General features: G+C 41.6%; 2 protein-coding genes across 2 annotated transcripts in view; one reads left to right on the plus strand and one right to left on the minus strand.

Moving 5' to 3' along the window:
• kcnj12b (potassium inwardly rectifying channel subfamily J member 12b) overlaps positions 1–10,121 on the plus strand; it is a 214,749-nt gene extending 204,628 nt beyond the window's left edge. The window contains exon 4 of the mRNA XM_079520263.1: positions 10,105–10,121. The gene's annotated coding sequence lies outside the window, so the exon portion shown is untranslated. The remainder of the gene's footprint in view (positions 1–10,104) is intronic.
• On the minus strand, positions 1,157–23,259 carry xpo6 (exportin 6). Its single transcript, XM_079520258.1, has 24 exons — positions 22,499–23,259; positions 19,375–19,465; positions 17,839–17,951; positions 17,005–17,202; positions 15,857–16,016; positions 14,943–15,020; positions 14,246–14,762; positions 14,005–14,131; positions 13,773–13,882; positions 13,377–13,485; positions 12,259–12,351; positions 11,570–11,639; positions 11,314–11,473; positions 10,458–10,550; positions 9,916–10,072; positions 8,721–8,867; positions 8,230–8,419; positions 7,801–7,956; positions 7,554–7,668; positions 7,283–7,454; positions 6,515–6,676; positions 3,911–4,009; positions 2,726–2,956; positions 1,157–1,909 (listed from the first exon to the last, which is right to left on the minus strand). The coding sequence occupies exons 1-24, from the start codon at positions 22,499–22,501 to the stop codon at positions 1,808–1,810; spliced, it is 3,453 nt and encodes a 1,150-aa protein (XP_079376384.1). The 5' UTR covers positions 22,502–23,259; the 3' UTR covers positions 1,157–1,807.
• Positions 23,260–23,732: the final 473 nt, after the last annotated feature.

Consider the following 23,732-nt stretch of genomic DNA (forward strand, 5'->3'; position numbering starts at 1 on the left):
ATATTGACCAATTCTGTTGGGGACCCCTGGAAGCCCCTCGCAGACCCCTGTTTGAGAACCACTGCATTATAGAATATATTTAGGAAAAAATAAAGAAAATGACAAAAAAGAAAGAGGGAGAAGCAAATAACAGAACACGACACATTTACTCCCCTCTGGAAGCTCCAATATATAGTCAGTCAACAAAAAAAAGAGTCCTGTACCCAAAATGAACGCCAACACTAGAGTCAACATCAATAAACAAACACCACCAGCTTCCAACTTGCAGACAAAGCTTTGCACCCTCTACACGAGTGAAAAAATAATGTTAAGACTTGTATTTTCTGAATTTTTAATGGTCAACGTGTAGACTTGATCAGATCTTCAGTGAGCCAGGCATCTGGATATATAAAAAAGGGTTTCTTGAACCACAGGACCATACCCATGATGCAGTCAAGCTGAGCCGACCTTTTTTGTTCGGAATCTAGCAGCGATCCTACATTTGCTTCCAAAACTTTTTTAAGTGGTGCAACCACTTCCTTAAGTGACTACGTGTGTGGCTAGTAGAGGGACCCCCACACGGTAACTGTCATTTCTCAACCGTTTCGGACGCGGGGCGGCTCGCCGGAATCGGGCCGGGGGTCTGGAACTCCCCCCACCCACCCCCCACGGAGTTGCACCACTTACTTTACACTTCGATTTTTTTATGCATAAATGATTATGTTTAGCTATTAGGGATGGTGTAGGAGTTAAGGTATTAAGTTTAGGTATAGAGTAAGGTTAAAAATGGTTGTGTGTAAGATTACGTTTAGGTATACGGTTAACAAGAATAAAATACCTGCTAAAACGCTCTGGATGGTTCATGAGTAACTTGCTGCCAAGTTGTTCAGAAAAAAGAGGAGGGCCCACATCATCGAACGATGCCCTGACCCAGTCAAAAATGGCCCTTTGCACTGTGCACGCGCCTGGCTATGTGAGGCCTCGGTTCCGTCTAGGCAGGATTCTGATTTGTGTTCAGTCATAAGCCCCAGTGGCTCCTCAGACAAGCACATGCACCAAATGTTTAAGCAAGTGGTTCCTCTCGTACTGAGTGGGATTACTATTCCAACAACACATCAGTGGGATAAAACTAACCTGTCGCACAACACAGATTTTCTAATTGCATTGAAATGTCCTTTTTATATTCAATAATGATCAATATGACAAATAGCTCGGCTATAAAAAGAATGTAAACTGCATTCACATAATTGCAATTCAGGGCACATTCCATGATGGAATCATAAATTAACTGATATCCAAATTTGAATACAAAAGAAGTACTTTATTAATCAGCTTTATTATTTCAGAATGGAATGATACGAAAGAAATTAAGTTCAAAGTCTGTCTCCTTTGGAGATAAAAAAAAAAAGGAAAAAAAAAAAACTCAAGGCAAAATTATTAAAAGCAGACATTTTTTAAAAACTCAAATTGAGTTGGAAAAGTGCTCAGTCCTGGGCTCAGCGTTCGTTGCAGAGCCAAGGGAGAGAAGGCCCGGCTCAGACGGCTCCAAGTCTCAATGAAGACCAATTTTAAAATCAGCTTCACTCTTTCCTGCCAAATCGTCATAAAAAAAATGTCAACCTTTACAGCAGAAATTAAAAGAGAAACGTCAGCAGCAGCAGCATCCTTAACCTCCGATCGACCAATCAGGCAAAAAAAACATCTGGCGTGAATGGTAGAAGGTACTGTAGGTTGGAGCACAAAGCAGGAGGGGTGTCGGGCAAAGCAGTCGGCACTCACAGTCCATTAAGATCAGTCGTGTGTGGAGTGGTTGGAACAAGACATTGTGCTATAGTTTCACAGTGCCTGTAGGCAGGCTGCTATTACACAGTCTGTAGTAGCGGAGGTCATTCACCAACCTCTGCACGCTCTGAGTGAACGAAGGCAAGTCCTTGAAAGAGAAACAAAGGGGGAGAAACATAAGGACAACCATGTTGGTTACAAAAGTATATGTTCAGCTGTGTGTGAAGGGGCCGGGGGGCATTAATATGTAACTAGTGGTCAGGTCACAGGGCACACTTCACAGTGATACAAAACATACAGTCAGGTAGAGGGTGAAATAAAATGCATTGTGGGAACTGTAGTTTCTTTCCGAGATGTTGAGCCTTGAGCTGAATTAATACTTTAAAACCCTTCTTCTGAGAATTGCACTTTAGAGAAAGCTTTGTTTTTACCATTTGAGATTATTTTACTAATCAGTGCATTCAGGCAATATTTAACTACAATTCAGTTCTCCGATATTGTCAGGCAGAAACCTGTTCAACTTTTTACGTTTTTTATTTTTTCTAAATTAATGTTACTTCATCACACTACTGTGCCACACTAAAGTAGCAAAAATGTTGAGCTTATTATTTAAAAAAATATTAAACGAAAGTTAAATGTGGGTCTCTGGGTTTCATGAATATTGAACCAATGAAAATAATGAACAAGAGTTTGTGACTGTATAACTACATTGGATCCATTTCAACAGTTTGGGAGAAATGAGTTTCCCACCCGACCGCTACGATATGCTATACAATTAGCTAATGATGATGTTCGATAGGAAAGTGTGGAGGGCAGCGATCCAGGAGTCCAGAGCTGGTGTTGGCCTGGTGAGGTCTACCTCACTCTCACAGAAACTATAATTGGCATATTTCACATAATAGGATAGAGCTCGGCACAGCACGGCATCTCGCCCTCAGGCCAGTAAAGTACGTTCACGTCTTACCCGCTCGAGTTTGAAATTGCGCGCGAGGACGCCTCGCTGGTTGGCATCCACACCCTGGCACCCGTTGAGGAACTCTGGCATGAAGGCCGCGTAGAAGGCGTCGAAGTCCACGGAGGCCATGTTGTAGACAGCCAGGGTGATCTCCTCTTGGAGAAGGTCGTGGCTCTTGTTCAGCAGCACCTGCAGCAACACGTTGATGAAGTGGAACAGCATGGAGGTCCGGAACAGCTTCTGCAAGAACAACAATCGATGCCATTCAGAATGTTGTTACTTCTAGGGCTGTCACGATCATCACATTTGACTTGACGATTAATGGACATACAAGTAAATGTGATGTTTTTGGCATTGGACATCGGAACATACAAATGTACGTATGAAGAAACGGGTCAGATACGGGTCAGATATGACAAAAATAACTTAAATATACAAAGAAATGACTGACAATGACTGATACAATAATGAAAATAAATAATGTACTATAGCCAAACTAGGCCATATTTAATAGCTGATCTACAAGCTCACAACCGCGACGTGCTGTGAGCTTATAGATTGGCTATTTCCACTATTTTTCAACAATTATGCACAATAATTGAGACTGGGAACTAGAGTTCTCAATGGGCCTGAAAATTAAGGCCCGGCCCTAACCGATCAGGCCCGACTAATTAGCATACATTTTAGGCCCGACCCGGCCCTAAAACGGGCCGGGTTTGGGCAGAATTTTAGAACTCTACACAGAGTAAAGTGAAACACCAGTCAGCACCATCTTCATAATAGATCAATACACAAACAGACAGAACAGAACTATTATGTTTTATTATTATAAAAAAATGCTATATTTTTTTCCTTTTCATGGAGCCCAAGACCCGACCCGACTACTGACTAGCATACATTTTAGGCCCGGCCGAAAACGTTGGTGGTCAAAAGTAGAGGGTTTAAGGGGTTAATGGCGTGGCTGCTACAGGGTTTGTCCGTATGCTAACTATCTTTGGCAAGAGAAGTAGAGACAACAGCAACAGCACAACAAAGTATAAATAAAATACCGTAAATGAGAAAATAATCATGTTTGACAGATCAACTGATTTCATGCGCTGCGTGAAGCCAGGCATCAAAACATAACATTTGGGTACCTACTGTATATACAGGCAAGAGGTTAGACCAACATAAAGAAACAAAATCCTGACTCACCCTGTGGTACAATTTGTGCTTGCTGTTGAGTGACTCCAGGTAGCAGAGGTTCTGTTTGAAGATGTGTATGTCTGGCTGCAGGAATGACTGGCCGAAAGCCTGCCAAGAGAAATGCGAGCACACGTCGTCAGGGAACTGGAACACTTGGTTCTATCCATTATCTTCTTGCAAATTATTCTATCGATTACCTTTTCAATTAATCTAATAAAAAATAAAATGACACACACACACACACACACACACACACACACACACACACACACACACACACACACACACACACACACACACACACACACACACACACACACACACACACACACACACACACACACACACACACACACCTTTTAAAAAATCAATTAAACTCAAATAGTTGCACCCCCATTAGGTTATTGCGTTACATTATGTTGGAACCCACCTCTGGGCAACTTAACATTATTTGAACATTCATTCATTTAACAGATTTGTTTAATTTATGTTTGAATACAATGCAATATGCATCAAAGCCACTAGAGGGTGCCCACAGTCTAATTTCTAGCTCAGTCCTCTCTCACTGATACAAGGACTTTAAGCAACGATGGCTATGGCAGTCCACTCCGGCAACCGGAAATGGATCAGTGCTCGATACATAAACCTGCTTGCCGTCACAGGCTCACAGCCCTTTCTACTACGGCAGAACCTACACTTACACGTAGTGTCTACAACGCCATGTCATAACCATGTTTATTGAAATCATAGTTGACGTACATTTACATTGATTGCTACATCACCTCTCTTATAGTTTGAAATTGCGCTGTGTTATGTGTTGGCATGCTCTGAATGAAGAAATAACACTACATGTCATATTAACCAAAACGGGTTTAGAATAACACAGATGAATTGCTCCAGCACCTTCCTCTTTCCACTGCTGATCATGTCCAGTGCATGTAAGAATTAAGGCAAGCAATATCGGCATTCGGCAAGTTAGCTGACGCGCAACGGGGTGTTTAAAAAATAATAATAATGTGTTTATGTTTGACACATGCTGCATAGACGCGTTACCATGTCGCCGACGGCTGTTTGCTTAACGATTTTGACAGCTACGGCAATTGCGTCATAGCCGCCGCACTTCCGCGTAGCGGAGCCGTCCTGAAAACGTTGTTGCTTAAAGTCCCCAATAGCTTGTAACCGGGGAGAGAGACACAGACACACAGAGATTGAGAGAGACAGAGACAGAGACAGACACTCTCTCTCTCTCTCTCCCTGGGGTACTGAGCAAATCAAGAAGGCACGCTTCTTTGCCATCTTCACATGCTTTTAAAGTGAGGTTGTGGTTGCGTAACAACAGTTTTTATTTTTATGTAACGCGTTAGTGCTGCCAGAATTGGCCAAAAATGACGTTCAAATATTCCTTTTAAAACACCATGTGGGTTCGGAATGATTCGAACGGCTCGAATGTCGAATTTATATCATTTTAATATAAAATATTGCAGCCTAATATGCAGTAAAACTTTCTCTTTTCTTTCTCTATATGCACCGGTCCGGAATCGGCTGCGGTTGGTGCTGAGAATTGCGCTCTCTTGTGAGATCAATTGAATGATTCATAATTATCTTAATAGCCTAATTTTTGTATAATGGTTTAGTTTAGATACAATTTGGAGAACAGAGACGCATCGCTCCAACGATGTGCACATTGTGCGGTGCGCTGCTGTGATAGAAGAAGTTCTTACCTCGACATGAAAGGGGAAATAATCAAAGCAATAGCAATGCATTTGTTTTTTGTTTAAATCAAATTAAGGTAGGCTACAAGATAAATGTGTCAGTCACATAGGGAGCTTTACCGCGAGAGACAAGAATCCATGCATTGTTTTTACATCGCGTTGTCGGTCATCGAGTCTCACTGTAAACTGTCTGCCTTGAGTGCTGCACGACCAGATGAATCACCTGTTAACATTGTGTGATTAAACATGTGTTTTATACAGAGCAAGTTAAAGTCAAAACTGCCTAGCGACTCCTCCAAGGCTTCCGTGTCACTGTGTGGCCCCATGGCGTTAACAGGCAGGCGGAGCGGAGCGAGGCAGCTGATTTATTCTTCATTGTATGCCGGTGTCGGCGTGTCGCGTGGCAAATATAACTAATCTACAAGCTAACGACGCATTTTAACTTTTAACTCATCTCTCGTTTACCCACGGCAATGTCGTATGATTAAAAAGCTTAGGGGAGACTTCTCCTGCTGCAGCTGGGTGCCCCTCTCTGCCTCTGACTGAGGGTTCTGTGATCTCACGAGACAAGGTTAACGTTAACGTTACGTGGCCCAGAGTCTCGCGAGAACTCGCACATCATTATTATTTTTTAAAATTCAAACCTTAATTTTATATATTCAGTTATTAATTTTTTTTTTTTTGAAAATTCGTTGGCAGCACTATAACACCATTACCATCACCGTTACCATTGCTCGAAAAGGTTATTCAATTACAGTAACATGTTGTGACACATTTCCCCTCAACACTGGTTTAGTATGATGTGCTTACATGATGTATAAGTGATTTCATTTTCAAGTGCTGTGGTACAACCAGAGTAGGGAATGCATACACACACACACAGTGTGGTACACCAACCAACCTGCATGGCAGCTGTGAACTGGGCCTCATTTTCCATGGTGTCTTCAACAGCCGCTTTCTGGACGCTCGCCAACACAGACGTCTTGAAGAAGTACCTCCAGTTCTGGTGGAGAACTTGGTACAGTAGTTCAAACATCTCCGCCTTGACATCTGGAGAAGACCGCTGTCATAGATGAGGAGAAAAATACCATCATATTTTTGTTGTGTTGTTTTAGCTTTTTTCTTAGATATCAAAAGGGACAGAAAACTGGACAGAGAGGGGGAAATACATGCTATGCAGGTCTTTCCAAGTTTCCTTTCTTTGCCATCGCTGTGTGTTGTTGCAGATTAAACAAATATATTGGACATTGCAAGTCTTTTGTCTCTTCCCGAACGCATTGTCAAATTCAATACGGTTCTCATCTTGTCTTATTAGCCGACTGTGGCTGAAAAGTAGTAGTAACCTGGTACTAAACAGGTAACACATCTGGACCCTTGATACGGCATGCCACGACGACCATTCTCACGCTTAACTGTACAGTGCAGAATGCCGAGGAAGTATGCGGAGGAAATGACCTATCGGTATAGGTCGCTTCCTCATCAGGTCGATGAGGAAGCGAGAACTGCCCCACTCATCACAGGATACGTTATGAGATGCAAGGAAACTGGAACACCCGGAGGAACACTGGGAGAACAGTACACCATACAGAAAGGACCCAGTTGGGTTAACCCAGGACCTTCATTCAGTCTACTAGGAAACAGTGCTAACGTGAGATGAACGTCAACTGACCTCTGCCACAATGGGGTAGACCTGTTCCATGCAGAGAGAGAGGATGCTGGGAAGGAAGGGTTTGAAGGCCTGCCCGGGCTCCTGCACCACCACCTGCAGGATCTTCATGAACTTCTGCACAACTCTACATCCTGCACTGCCTTCTTGCAAGATACTGGCAGCAAGTTGCTCCCTTTGAAAATAAACAGAAAGAAACCAGAACAGTCACACTTGAATTGATCAGCGTTAAGTTTGTCTCAGACAGGAGGCGATGACAGCTGAGCTTACTCACCTGGTGAACATGCTAAGGAAGGTGTGGATGATCTGTCCAGTGAAAGGAACACCCATCTGAACTCGCAAGGCTTGAAACAGCGTCAGGAAGAAACTCAACATTTCATCGGTCACATCTAAGGAAGAGAAGGGGACCATGAACGTCATCGTAAACCGAGATATTTTCATATGGCACGTGGAACATTGGAAAAACATGTCGAGTGCCCAGCAGTGAGCGAGGCGTGGCTGAGACATTAGTCTATTCTGACCTGGCTGCTGAATGAATACTGAGAAAAGGCTGAGGGACACTTGGACAGACTCCTGAAGACTCTGGTAACAAATCTGGCGTGATTTAGTTGACTCCCCCGAGATGCTGTCAACTATATCTCTGAGCACAGGAAGGGTCTGCTGCAGCACCGATTTCACTGTAAGAAAATTAAGAACACAAGGTGACAAAAGATGACTGCTGATCTGATATTGGTGTTTTTGTGTGCGTGTCATTCCTTGTTTTCCTTTCTCTTCCTACCACACATACAGCTGGCATAATAGCATTCAGGCAAAAATATATCAAAATACAACAGATGAAACAGGAAAACAATGACAGCTTGCGAGACAAGTGAGGGAAGCGTTTATGACACATGATCATTGCAACAATTCCCAGGGGGAAACCGCAATAGAGATGAGTGGAGAATACTGACTGCCATCTAGGTCAGAGCGCCGTTGGGGGAGGTTGGCTGTACCGCGCAGACTGCAGTAGTCCCGGGTGAGCGCCGACAGTAAACTGCCATGGTTGGAGGAGCGCGTGAGCCACTGCTGTTCGCTCTCTGGTAGGTTGGGCCATGGCAGCAGCAGCATGTTGGATAGAGCCCTACACACCAACATGTGAGCCTGGAAATCACAGACAACCACTGGCAGTCAAATAAAGGTAGAGACCATGCGAGAACATGCATGCAAAATGCATTTCACTAGCTGTAGATGCCAGTCAACCTGCCTTCTAAAGCAGTAGTTCTCAAACTTCAAAATGAAGACTTCAATTGCTTTAATAGCCAAAGGTAAACTCTAAAATGACACATGCTTTCTCAATTTTAATGGGTTAAAAGTAAAACATGCAAGTAAACCATTTAGGAGTGCAATGTTGGTAATAGAAAACAAACAGCATGAAATAAACCAGCAATGAGGGGACACAGACCTCTTGTGGGAGTCTGCGAGTCTGGCTCTCTGTGATGAGGTTGAAGATGTTCTGGACTGCTGGCAGAGTGATGAGGAAAACAGGCCGCACGGTGGAGGTCACGGAAACCAGGAGATGGCACGCAGACAGCAGCAACTTTTCAGGTACCTGAAGAATTGATTGATTGAAAATTGTATCAACAGTTTGCAGAATGGGTACAGTTCAAGGAAAGTACAGGTCAATACAAAATCTGCGAAGAGGATAAAAGCAGAAAAAGCACTAAGACTACATAAGGGTCCTCCATTTTCAATTCATCAAAATATTTAAAGACATACAAGGAACATTGCAATGCCAATGCAATGTGAACTTATCTGATGGCACTTGGTTATTATTGTACAACAAAATAACATGCAATTAAAGCACAATATACAACCTTAACCACAATGGAAACAAGCCCTCATGGCACACAATGGAAACAAGCCCTCAGGGATTTTTGTGTTATCCTTTTAGCATTGTTGTATAATCGTACCTTTGTACTATTTGCAAACTGTTAATAAAGTATTCAATCGATCAATCAAAAACCTGCTAAATTTTGAAATACAATGAAATGTTTTGATGATTAAGTGAAAAGAAGAGATTCAAGTGTAACTATACATCAACCATAAAAATTAAACAATGTTCATTGTTTGACAATTACTTACTGATAGTTAAATAGATTTAAGTGCTAAAGATTGAATCACTGAGCTCCTGCTTTTTTCTACATTGTCTGTTTAAACAGTTTGGCTCAGCACAAAGACTGGTAGATGTGAGTTTACATATCTTATTTTGAAAGATCTAATCACTGCCAGGGTCTTCTTTATTTTGCATAATGGCCCGCAGCCAAAACGAATCATGTGCAAGGAAAGGGATAAAGGGCCTTTTGCTACACAGAAATAACATATTCTTTTCAGCTGAAAATATGCAATTCTTGTCAACTGACACTTGTTATGCCTGAGGAAGGTCTCCACGACCGAAACCTCTCTCTTGTACCGTGCAAGTTGGCAGTGTGCAGGTTTATTATTTTGTTGTTGGTGTTGCCCTCTGCCTAAGCACCTGCATTTATACCTTTTAATCTAAGTGTGCGAAAGTAGTAGTTTTTTTTATATAAAACTGACACTTATTGAAAACAGTGTAAATAAAATAAATAAAAGTGTAAATTCAGACTGGAGTAAGTTACCTTGGCAGTGATAAGTGGACTGCTAGCATCTATGGCAGATGTGATGAGATGGTTGAATCTCTGGTTCTGGCTCTGGTTGTCTTGTCTGTGGACCTCCCCATAGAACTGTGCAAGCCAGTGGGCATAGGCCTGCAGGGCAGCAAGTGCCTGTGCATGGCTGGAACACGAACCACACAAAGCAAAGCAAAGTTACTATATTTACCCAGGGTAACTGGACTAAGCATCAGATACTCGTTTACAGCCAGGCCCTGCTCATAGAACATTTCATGGTAGTGGTTCAATGCCTTGCTCAAGGGCACTTCAGCGGTGGTAATTTTTAACGTGCCGGTCCGGGGATACGAACTGGCGACCTTCCGGTATCAAGACCGCTCCGCAAACCGTTCGGCCAACACACACACACACACACCACACCCACACCCACACACACACCAAAAATCATTATGAGAATATACAAAAAGCACCAAATGGATCCATAACTGTCATAACTTCTGTGAAATTGCAATGCTCATAGCATAGCTTTCCTGTAGCCAGAGAATACTCACACATCAATTAGGTCTGGCTTGAGCACAGAAGGCACAGCAGTCTCCAGGTCATACAGGCTGATCTGGGAGCCATAGCATGTGACTTCAACCAACCTACGTTGAGGAAAAACAAACAAACATTTAATTTTGTTCCAAATAAAGAAAGTTAGGTCTCATGGCAAGAGAGAGAAGAACAGCAAATAATTCAATATATTCATTCCTTTGAGAAGTACTTTTTTTGTTCCTTACATTAACAACTTTTGGGTTCAACGTCCAATTTTGAACCTGAAACCTACGGTAAATGGTAATCCTATCCTGGCAAAACGTTCATTTCCTCCTCACATTAGAATGATGGGATTACGGTTACAGATTGTCAAAGTGGCCTTTAAATGCACAGTGGTTATGTTTCAGCCTAAAACTACTATTACAATAACAGCATGTTATGTAATGTAACATGACTTATTTTATAACTTAACATTTGCTTCGTCTCCGACAATAAAGTCAGTTGCTGAGTTTAGTTTATTTAGACACTATGAGATGACTCTGGAAACCAGCTGGCTACTTGTAGCTAGAACAGTTGGTAGATATTATTAGATGGGGTCCGGAGGTAACATTTTGAAGCCATTAAAACCAGGAAAGCAACCGTGCCATTTTAGATTTTTGCATTGGCTATTAAAGAATATCAGAATTACAAGATCACTTCGTCATGAGCTGTGAGATGTAGATCTGCTATTGTAGAACATTTTTGGAAGATCTTGAAAGTGTTAATATAATTTAGAATGACTGTTTTTGAAAAACGTTTGAGAACTGCTGATTTAGAAGGCATTTGTAGAATTGGCTTCAGGTCTTAATGGGTTAAGACAACAGGAGCACTGACCTCTCCACCACTGCAAGCGCATCGTTGAAGCGCGCAGCAAAGACGTCGCCAATGAAATACTCCGACAAGCGGCCGACAGCCTGTAGCAACGAGCTCAGATCTCTCAGAGAACAGTGTAGCCGACGACAATCATTCTCTGCAGTGATGTTAAGCCTCCGTGCTGAAAGGAGTGACAGACAGGCATCTCAGATCTTCACAAGTTACACTCGACTATACACTGAAATAAAAAGATGCGCTCGGGAGAATCATCACATACTTGTGCCACTGGTAACGATATATTGCTGCAAACCCAGGTAAACGTCTAAGTTTTCCTGGAGGACTGGATACTAGAGAGAAAGAGCGAAAAGATGAGTCAGAAGGAGGTAACTGTTGACTTGTGGAGGGGACAATTTAAACTGAACATTAAATTAAAATATAAAAAGGATTGCGATGACAGCGGGACTTGTATTATATACATTTCCTTCACATTACACCTAATTCACATTTCTACAATAATGTTACATGGCTCAGTGGTCCAGGCACCTTGGCTGGTAATCCAGTCTGGCAGTGTGCCGCGGGTTCGACTCCCGATCCCGACGGCCTTTACTGCATGTCTTCCCCCCCCCCATCTCTCTCCCCATTTCCTGTCAGCCTACTGTCTGTCCCTCCATAAAAAAATATAAAAATAAAGGCGAAAGCCACAAAAAAAACCCCATAAAAATAAACTCTTACTAGTGTTGTACTTGGATTACTTGGATTTACCTTTATTCTATTATCGATTTCATGCATACGATCAGGTGATAAAATCTCATCCACAGTGACAATGAAACACATCACCGCAGGCTTAAACCGGCTCTTTGGATTTCAATGCAAGTGTCTTCCAAGTGAATGAAGAGCCTTCTTAAAAGCTTTAGTGGTATGCTATAGTGGGTCACAACAATCAAAAAAATAACAACTATGTCTTACCAATATAGAAAATGCATGGGATGGGAGCAGCTCCATCACCTTGGCAACCACCTCCAGACTCTGACGCAGATACCTTTGCCACTCGGTCTGTTTCTATGGTTACCAAATGAAGAGATGACAATTTCAGTCTTTGTTTGAGAGAATATAGTATTGTCTTTTGCAAGTGTTTAGCATGTTAAGGCCTCATTCACACCTAAATAGCAGACCTACAAGCTCGTAGCGCACCACCGAGTGGCGCGCTACGAGCTTGTAGGTCTGCTATTTTTGAAAAATCGAAGAACCACTGACATAGAAACATAGCTTTTTCAGAAAACCGTCAGGATGTAGAAGACATTTTTAGAATCTGATCTCAGGTCAAAATGGGTTAAAGGAACACTTTACAGTGTAGAACCCCAACAACCCCAAGATAAGAAATTGTATCAAATTGGGTGCCGTGGCCTAATGTAAATGAAACTGGGGGTCCTTGAAATTAAAAGGTTGATCACTGAACTCAACTAGATACTGGAAGTCCAATCTACAATGTAAAATCATCAGTGCTCATTTAGCCTGTACAGCGCTTGTCCCCAGACCAGATATTGAGAACCATTTATATATATATACTCCTAGGCTATACAATGTGGGTTAAGCAAATAAACAAAGACATGCTGTCCAGCAGCGGTTTTCAACTTGTGGGTCGGGGTCCCCACATGAGTTTTGGGGGGTGGGGCGGGGGATCCGCAGAGAAGTGACAATTAAAGGACTTAATACATTTTTAATACAAACGATGAACAATTGCCAAATATTATAAGAAAGACAAAACCTGTGAAAATAGCCGAATAGAGCCGGAATAGAGTCAAATAAATGTAATGCCTCAACTCCTACAATTTGCAAGTGCTTGTCAGGATGGGAGGTCACCAGTTCAAATATGATTATTTTGGGCGGGTCCCAGTTCAAATTTTTGATTATTATTTTGTTATTATCTGCTGTACAGAGGCATCAAGGTGAGATCCAGAATAGATAAGTGTCAACCACACAATCAAACACATTGGTTTGACTCCTGCTGGACGGAGAACTGCGTGGTACGTCGTCCCTCCGCTCACTGCCTTCCACTATCCCATCAAAAATAAAGCAACTCTTACATCATCATCCAGGGTCTCATCGTCCAGCTCCTCCAAGTGTGCCTGGTTGTATCTGAACTGGATCCGGTTCAGAACTTCCCTCAGCAACAGCACTAAGGCATCTTTGTATCTGTCGGACATACAAAAAACACAAACTCCTTCATTTGACATTGTTCAATAGAACATTGAAATAAGTCACAAGTCATAAGAAAATGTGAAACATTAATGTTGGTACTAAGTTGACCTACTGGCAATGTGCACAAGAAATTTGGCGCCTGATCTGTCGAGCAGTTTGCAAGATTAGCTCCGGACAAACACACAGACGGACAAACTGACCTTATTTTAGCACAAGAGCCATGCCATAAAACATCACTAGAGGGACTGAAACAGAAAGGATCAACAGCTACTGAATCTTACCTATTTAAAACACTTTCTCTTTCAGCCAGTCTGCTTTTGATCTTGGTTGTTAAGAAATCCAAGAAAACGCTCCATATATCCAGACAGGCAAAGTAGCCTTCATGGTTAGGCTGAAAAACAATGTAGAAGAAATGTTTAAATGATTGTCACCATATACTCTGAAGTATGGGGAGTCTGCGACAATGAATGACTGAATTAAAGTTAATTTGCGCTGAACTGCAATACTTCTTACTTGGTTGAAGGTATACTTGAAGAGCAGGGACAGAAATTCTACAATTGGAAACTGAGGACTAGATTCAATCCGTCTCAGGTGAACACTGACAAACAGCTGCAGAAAGTCTGTGAACTTCTCCAAGTAACTGCAAGTTGATAGTGAGAATGGACATTGATTACATTGTTTAATTAGGTATTATAAAATATCACAGTCTGAATATAATAAGAAACTATGGACTCAGTATTCAATAGAGCTCCACCTTTCGTCAAGTTCCTGTAATCGGCTCTTGACCGTGTGAGCGTTATTCTCTCGCGTCAACCTCTGCAGCAGAAAGAAGGTCTGCTGGAACATGCGCAGCAGGTACTCTTCAAAATCCAATGGCACACAGTTCTTTGACACCAGTTCATTGACACAGGTCATGGCTAGTACACCCAGACGAGCCCGGTCCACCTTATTTCCATCACCGCTCAGCTGTAACGTTCGCCCTCCACCGTTTGATGTCGGTGCCAACGTCCCGACACCCTGCTGCCCGTTAGAGGAGGAAGAGATGAAGGAGCCCGTTTTATCCTTTGTCCGAAGGTCGCAACCGAAACGGGCAAAGTGAAAGATGGAGGCCAGCAGGGTGGGGGTTATGCTTGTCGACAGTGGGATCCAGCTGAACAAGTGGGCCAGGCACTCCAAGACAAGACAACATAGCTGCTGACTGTCACTGTCCAATGCCGTCACAGGCTGCAGCTTGGAGAACTGGCTACCTTGCAATAGACTGCCCACCAATTCTGCCGATAGAGGAAAGACAAAGCCACAGTCTGAGTTCATGAAGAAATACAAACCACTTCTTATGGTGGAGTTTGTATACTTTAGTTATTTTAAGGAAGTTGCAAACATTGTTCAGTCCAAAAAATGCCTCTACTTTAAAACCTTTGCATTGTCAAGACACTGTGGCAAGAATCACTCACCATTTTCCCCTGAGGTGGGTGAGGGGGGTGGTGTGGAAGCTATGATATTGTGCTTGTCCCAATAAGTCTCTAGGATACCTGCATTAAAAGAAAGTTGCATTGCATAACAAGATATTATTATTATGAGAGGAAGCTGGGTCAAAGATCAGCGGCTAAAGTTGTGCCTCTTCTTATAGCCTATCGAGAGAAATATATTTGAACATTTGGAAACCTCAAGGGTTCAGAAATAACATGGAACATTCATATCAGCACTATATAAATAGTGGTGGTAACTCATGCTGGTAGAATTGTTCATAAAACAGCAAACTGGTTCACCTTTACATCACTTTTAATGAAAATACAGTTCACTTTGTGAAGGATTTCAATAAAATGTGCTGCACCATGTTTAAAAAAAAAAAAAAAAATCCTAGTTTTATAGGGATATATGGCACTGGCAGTATTCATTTTGACAGCTAATTTTGATGTAGTTGTAGTCAATCTTTTGAATAAGATTCTAGTCATTTGAAATGTTTTAGTTTTAGTCTAGGTTTAGTTGACTAAATATCATAAGTCAACTACATTTACAGTTGATTTAGTAAACTATCATTTATTTTGGCTGGCTGTGATGGCATCGTCGTAATGCCTGGTTTGTAGATCAGCTACGGAAAATAGCCGATCTACAAGCTCACATCGGGTCTGTAGATCAGCTTGTTTCGGCACGTGATACCCGAGCACAACCAAGCATAAAATGACTTGTCTTAGTCTGGATCTCTTCTCCACTACTTTATTTAGTCATAGTTATTTGTCAGTTGTCACCATAGCTTAGTTTTTGTTTCATTCTTAAATTTAGTTTATCAGTGAAAAAAGGTTTATCATCATACTTTTAGTATGGTACAAAATTAGCACTGCTATATGGATAGGTGTAAGATTCTCACCCGTCAGAAGTCCAAGCACTGTGGGCACCTGCTCTAGCAGCAGTTTACGCAACTCTTCTTTCCTCGCAACACTTAAGTCTTCTCGGGGGCATGCTAGCTCCTCTGACGTCGTTTTTAACAATACCAATCCTAAAGAAGCCAGGGCTGGGGACTGGATCAACTGTAGATAAATGAAGATTAAAAATAGTAAAATGATTTGTGGAAACAATCTTTTCTAGTGTTCAGTATAACAGGACAATGCAGTTTAGAATCCCGTTAAATAACATTGGCAAATAACATCATTAACAACCTATATAAAAAGGAGAAATTAACATATTCTGTATTGTTGGGGACAAAGTGAGTAGACAATGTAGAGATTCTAAGATTTAGCAAAATATTTGGGGCGATCAGATATTTTTTTTTGCAACTTCATATTATTCGTGTTAAGTGTTGCCTTAATAGGATTTCTGTGTACTGACATGTCTTTTGAGGGGCGCTTTCCCCTTCAACGTCTGGCTTTCGGAAATTATGTCATACTAGTCCGGTGCCTGACTGTAGTGCACCGAGTCGGTAGTAGAGCACCGAGTCGGTATGGAAGTTAGAGATCCATGCTACACCCGGCTATGCAATACCTGTTGTACCCGTTCCACCCATCTGTCTGTCTGTGTCCATTTTTATGCCCATATACTGTATGGATATTTCTGTATCTGTCTCCATGTGTCCCTTTATTCCTATATATGGAGTTCTGTGTCAGGCATGCCCAAATATGAAGTGTGTTGCCTAATCTCAATGTGACGTAATGGAATGTACAGGTGAGGTCCACTGGCAGAGCCTGACCAGAGCATTTTGTGGCGGTTCTGGACAACCATGTATCCGACCGACTTGACACCGGGCACAGCACTCTCTGTGGTGGTGTGGAACGCATGTGTCAAATTTGAAGTGAGTGGGGCGAATGGTTCTCAAGCTACATGGATTACAGACGTACAGAGACTTTATAGTTAGATAGATGGCAGCCAATTCTATGAACTTTTGAGCTCCCCCCAAAAGAAATGGCAAATGACGTGACGTCATGTGGCAGCCAAGTTTATGGACTTTTATGCCCCCCAAAAACAGCACATGGGGTGGGATGGTAGGAGCATGACCAGAAGCAGAACTTGAGCTGAGCTCACCTGAAGCTGATTTGTAAAGAAATCGTGGTAAAACATTGGCCAATCCTGGCGACCAATGTCCACGATGACTTTGCACAGTTTATTGCGGATGAAATAGGGCATGGCTTTATGCTGGGCTAGTAATAGTTTAGGTAGACAGCTACGGATCTCCATCTTGTCTTGTGAAGCCACTCCCAACCACATCTTGTTCACCATGCTCTGAAAGTTACAAAGAACATGCAGTTTCCAGAGCTGAATGAAACAGTTCTGTCATTCAACAAACAACATACTATATACATTCTGTTGAAGAACAAACAACATACAAACAGATCCAGCTTGTAATTCCTAATTAAAGCAACCACAGTTTCCTCTGTATCCTTTCAGGTGTGTGGTGAGTCGACTAGGATACCTTCAATATGACAGAAAATGTGAAATATCATCCTGTCGTTTACAATTATTAAGGTTTGATAATGTAACCTCCAATACAAAGCAAAAACATATCTTAGCTGTGCATCCTATATTACAACAAAAAATAAAATATACTATACTATATAGTTGTACTGTAATACAGCAGTTTGGACATCAGTATTTGTGGGCACATTATTATAGTAACACAATGCCACATACCTCATAGGTGATTTTTTGTAAAACTAGAATTTTATGTTCATTTTTTGTCTCTCTGAACCAAGTACAACTTATTTTTTAACTGTGCCTTGTTTACTTGTATATTGCATTCATTTTGGTTTTTATCCCTTATCGTTACTCACGTTAAACATACCTGTAGTTATTATTCTATGAATTTCTATGCTCATAAACTACAAAGCTACCCCTCCTTCCACAAGCAGCATGTCTCACCTCAAACACTGTAAGGCTGTACATCATGACATACTCGTTCCGAGTGTTGGAGAGGAAGAATAAGCAGTGGCGCCATGCTCCAGTCTGCTGAGCAAAGTTATTCAGCAGCTCTTCTGCAGAAAAAAGGAAGTGGGTGTGATGGTTGACAGTCACAACCTGACACAAAGTGTATGTGTATAACAACCACCTAAGATATCGTCTCTGTCGGGTGGAAACCTCATGTCCAAAACTGTTACTTTTCAGTATTCAAATAAAAACAGCAAAAAGTATCAGATCGCTGTAGTATGAACAAGTAGGGCATTCATTTCCGAAGTTAAAATATGGAGATAAAAGGTTTCTGCCCGACAGCAACAATCTCATTGGTGCACTGAATGGAATACCACCCATATGAAATGACCCAGTTACAGTATAAAAAAGCAAGGGTTAGCAAGAACAAGCTAAATAGTAGGGTTGTTGCAACGCATTTCATCAGACGGATCGATTTACCGGTAGTCTATTACGGTATATTTAAAAAAAAATAAGTATTGTAATAATCAATTTGGGGAAAATAATTTGGGCATGTCATTATAGGTTAACACTTTCAAGACATTTCAATTTCAAAATGACTGAAAATAGCAGATAAGCTCCAAAGAGCTACTGTACTGTTGGGAAGACGGGCCATATGCATGACATGTCTGCAAAGTCAATAGGGACTTTAAGCAACGACTGTTTTCAGGGCGGCTCCGCTAGGCGGAAGTACGGAGGCTGTGACGCAATCGCCGTAGCTGTCAAAATCGTTACGCAAACAGCCGTTCGGCGACGGCGACATTGGTTCCCATGGTGACGTGTCTATGCAGCATGTGTCAAACATAAACACTTTTTTTAAAACACCCCGTCGCGCATCAGCTAACTTGCCAATATTGCTTAATTCTTACATGCGCTGGACATGATCAGCAGTGGAAAGAGGAAGGTGCTGGAGCAATCTGTTTTATTCTAAAACCGTTTTAATAAACATGGTTAATATGACATATGGTATTAAGTGTTATTTCTTCATTCAGAGCATGCCAACACATTACACAGCATAAGAGAGGTGATGGAGCAATCGGTGTAAATGTATGACAGCTATAATTTCAATAAACATGGTTATGACATGGTGTTGTAGACACTACGTGTAAGTGTAGGTTCTGCCGTAGTAGAAAGGGCTGCGACGGAGAGCAGGTTTATGTATCGAGCACAGATCCATTTCCGGTTGCCGGAGCCGACTGCCGTAGCAGTCGTTGCTTAAAGCCCCTAATGTAGCATTATTGCTACCACCATGATGGAATTAAAAACATACATTTGAAATGAAATCTGGTGTGCGCCCTTCTCTTGTTTGTTTACATGTTGACAGGAATGCCAAAAGTGTTGCAAGTATTGATGGTTCAAAGAATTTTGACGGAGAGAGCAGGGTGAGAATTGCACTAAGAACAGCACGAGACGCCACATTTCAATAATAACAGCAACGTGTGGTGTGGGTGAACCATATCCTTTCCTTCTTCAACTCACTCGTAGACTCACCTATCTCTCTCTTTCGCTCATTGGTCGTGCAGCTATGGAAGAACTCTGTCATTAGGCTCTCCAGTGCACTTAATGAAGTTTCCTCTGATGCCTGGCGAACAAAGAGGTGTTGTTAAGTATGGATAGGCAAAACAAAACACTGTCTGCAAAGTCAATTTAAAAATAAATATGAATACTATATTATTACATCATTTCAACTACAGTTCATGTATTCAATAAATACACTGAACAGACCTGAGGCCTAGGTTTGTTCTGTTGTCAAGCTGAAGCATGTAATATACAGTAAGGGATAATGTATGGCTGAGTGGTCATTGTTTATAGATACATCACAGGCTGATTAACCACCAACGTGTAGCGGAGGTGGTTAATCAGCCTGAAGGTGATTATCTATAAACAATGACCACTCAGCCATACATTATCCCGCTGATTACACGGCTACTTTAATGCATAAATTAATAAATTGACACAAAGCGCAACAAAACGAGGTATTTCCTGTGTCGTGCTGGCCGGCGTCTGACCAGCTGCAGCAGTGCAGCACAGTCGGAAAACAAGGAAGCGAGTTGAACAAATAGAATCCATTTTCGGGTACTGCATCGTCTATTCCTCATCGGTCTGTTATAGAGCGGAGCGGTCATTATCAAAAAATAACAGACCGCTGAATTTGGCGATTGACCAATCAGAATCAAGCATTCAACCAAGCCGTGTAATAAACTCTTTTACTCACCGTCAAGCAAACTCAATTATTAGACATAATGTGTCCATGCATGCACAATATGTTCAGTTTTGTTGACCAATCAGAAACCTTCTTGACCAGTCAGAAACTAATATATATATATATATATATATATATATATATATATATATATATATATATATATATATATATATATATATATGCAACAGTGTCTCTTGGTGAAAATAGATGATCTACAAACTCACAACGTGTCATGATGCTTGCAGATTTGCTATTTTTGGCAAGTTAATGCCGTCGTTGCGTATACTCAAGGGGAAGGGGTTTCTCCAGTAACACAGACACTGCAGATTCGGCAGTAAATGCATGTAAAGTACAATTGGAAAATGTAATTGCAAAACCATCAATTCGTATTTCACACGAGTGTTTATTATACCGTCGAAGACGAACTGTACAGTTCAGTATTAAATCAAGACCAACTGTTGCATCTCTCGCAACACACACACACACAAACGCACGTACACACACTTCATTAACATCGAACACAGTACTGAAATGTGTTTGGTAGATGATGTATGTTGTTTCAAACAATGCTTCTTGCCAATAACATTATTTTCCTTGGGTGTCAAATATGTGGGATGAGCGGCACAGCTGAATAAGCAAAATATGCAGTGTGGCATTGGCAGTAAACAGTATAAAAGTTATGCTTTAGTTATAGCATTGTTCCAACGGAGACACAATCTACCAAACATTCTGAACTTTGTTTGATGTTATATTACACACACAAAGTCACACATACACAACTTGATTAAATATTACATGAAAGTAACTTAGTCATACCCCAAAATGTTGTCAATTTATCAATATCAAGGCACTGCCTCAAGCCACAAAATAGGGTCCCCTGGGTTATGTGCGTGTTGGACTTGGAATTGTCCTTGAGCAAGACACTGACAGTTGCTGATGAGCAGACCAAATCATCACTGACTCTGGAAACTTCAAGTAGCTATCAATCAACCAAGAGACTTTAGAGCACTTCATGTGCTCCATCTGCTGACAAGCTTTTTGGCTCATTTCATTTTGCATCAGGACTTGGTTCCCTGCATGGTTTCCTCCACCATCGGTGTGTGCATGCGAGTGTGAATGGGTTAATGTAATGCACATTGTATGGCGCTTTGGATGAAGGCAGTGACGCTATATAAATGTAGCCTGGAATCCAGACTGATTCACTCTGTTCGGCAGATTGAACTTTTCTCACAAAAAACTCACGGGAACTGAGAGAATAAGTCTGGATTCCAGGCTAATATAAATGCAACATACACCATTTTCAGTGGATATTGCTTCATTCAATATTTCACTGTGGAAACCAACCAGACAATAAAATAAATGTGGAATCCAATATCGAGTACTATTTATCCACATTTCCTCTCTGCTCATTATTGCACTCATTTACTGAGCTCCTAGCATACATAGAATAATTCTCTGAATATCTGACCATTTTATAGAGATGGATTTTCTTGTTTTACAATTCATAAATATATTCTAATAATTGTAAAGCATGAAGTAGAAAAATATTATGAGCTGTACAAACTAAGGTAATTAGAACAAGACACACAGATTGGTCCAAAGACTAGCATGAGGCTACATCAGCTGTTATGAAGAGCTGTGTATCTGCATGCATATTTGGGTGGCTCCCAGACTCAGCAGACATTACACTAGCCTAATATTTTCACCAGATAGTGGCAGGTTTGGAACATTGTTTTGCCTGCCCCCATTGCAAGGAAGTAGAACTCCATTTATCATATTAAAAGAAGCACATGACAATAAATCAATAATTCCAGAGAATCCAGACAGTGTAGTTCGATAATAGGTGATATGGGAAACAATAGTTCAGATTAGGACTGTCAACAATTAAAAGGTCAACAATAAAATGACACAAACAAGTTACTTGTGCAACCAAATCCTACATTACTGGTTTATTAAGTAAAAACAAGGCCTCGTCAAACAGCAGAATGACATTTTTTAGCACCAATCTCAATGGCAGGCAGGTCTAAATTCCTGAAATGAGCCACAACTTGCAGAGACTTACATTACTCAAGACAAATATTCGCTCTTGCAACTGCAAGATGGGCGTCTGTGACGTGAAATGGCTTGAGCGATCTGCTACATCCTGGAAAAAATGTCCCTCATAAACAGCTATACCCCTTCTGATGTGCACATGGTTACAGTACATACATATTACATGCCATTAAAATGACATGAATTGCGATGAAACGTAATGTATACAGATTACTGTTCTGATCAACATACAATGCAGTAGATCATGTAGATTATTCACATGGATGGAACTCTTGGTCCAAGGTACATTCCAGGACCCGTGGCAGAATCACAGCAGCACACATGGGTAAACAAAAATAATAAAACCATTAAACTTACCATGTTTAGCTCAGACGTGCTCCGCTATGTCGCCAATTCTTCTGGAAATGTGAGCAGCACCAGGCGGTTAGCAACCTAGCTAGCAGCACCAATGGCTAGCTACGGTGTTGCTGGCTAACGTACCAGAGATTCATGCTATCTAGAGCGTTACCACAGATTACAACATTAAGCTAACATTACGTTTCATTAGCGACCCGTCAGCGTCAGTCAGTCATTAAAATAACTTAACGCCAGTTGTCTGGAAATGGCAGTGTGGCATCGTCGCAATGGCGAGGCACGTACCCTTGCTACCCCGTTATTATTATTATTGGAAATGTTAAGACGAGCAATAACCAGCTTCAGCTTCGGGAAGTGAATAATAATGTGCAGCAGCTGAAGCTGCGGTGCACCGACGACAGAACCGCTACTTAACGTGACCGTAACGTCACCGTTACCGTTAGCACGGCAGGACACGGACGGGTTAGCTTAGGTCGATGGACGTTAGCCGACTGTCAGAGGCAACGACGTTAGTTAGTTAGCCCCTCCGCTGCTCTTCCTGTCGTTCACATCAACATCAGCAGCCGATGCGATGATGATGCCACTGTGAACAGAACTACCGTGGTGTGTGTCTTTACACACTTTAACTTATAGAACTATATATATATATTAAGTATAGAACTATGTTAATTATACGCGCTTGTTGTTATTAATGTTTGCTCACTGCTCCTCCAGGGCGACTGCAGTGGTGATGTAGTCAGTGTTGCTCGTTGCAAGATAGACAGTGTTTTGTTTAGGTAGCAAAATTATTAGCTAGAAAATATAAGACTTCCGGTGGTCGATCTCTTCAAAATAAGAGCAACTATGCCTAACCCTAAACCTAACATCAGTAAAGCTATGCCTAAACCCAACCCTAACCCCAGTAAAACTATACCTAAACCTAACCTTAACCCTAACCCCAACCTCAGTAAAACTATGCACACAGTAACTTAAGGCTGGTCCTGGATCCTGCAGAGCCATAGAGTATAGACAGAGTTACGCAAACTCCGTTCACTTCATGGGGCCAGTCTTATACTCTAAGGGGCCAGTCCAATGGCGGCTCTTCTACATAGACTTCTATTTGGTTTGTCCCTATTTGAAGGCTTCAAATAGGGACAACCGGAAGTTTACGGCGTAAACTTTACAGAATGCATTGGAGTCTATGGGCTCGCACGAGTACATGAACCACGTGACCGTGCTGTTTTCTGCCCCCTCAATA

This window comes from Electrona antarctica (genome assembly GCF_951216825.1).
Source record: "Electrona antarctica genome assembly, chromosome: 14".
Taxonomy (NCBI): domain Eukaryota; kingdom Metazoa; phylum Chordata; class Actinopteri; order Myctophiformes; family Myctophidae; genus Electrona; species Electrona antarctica.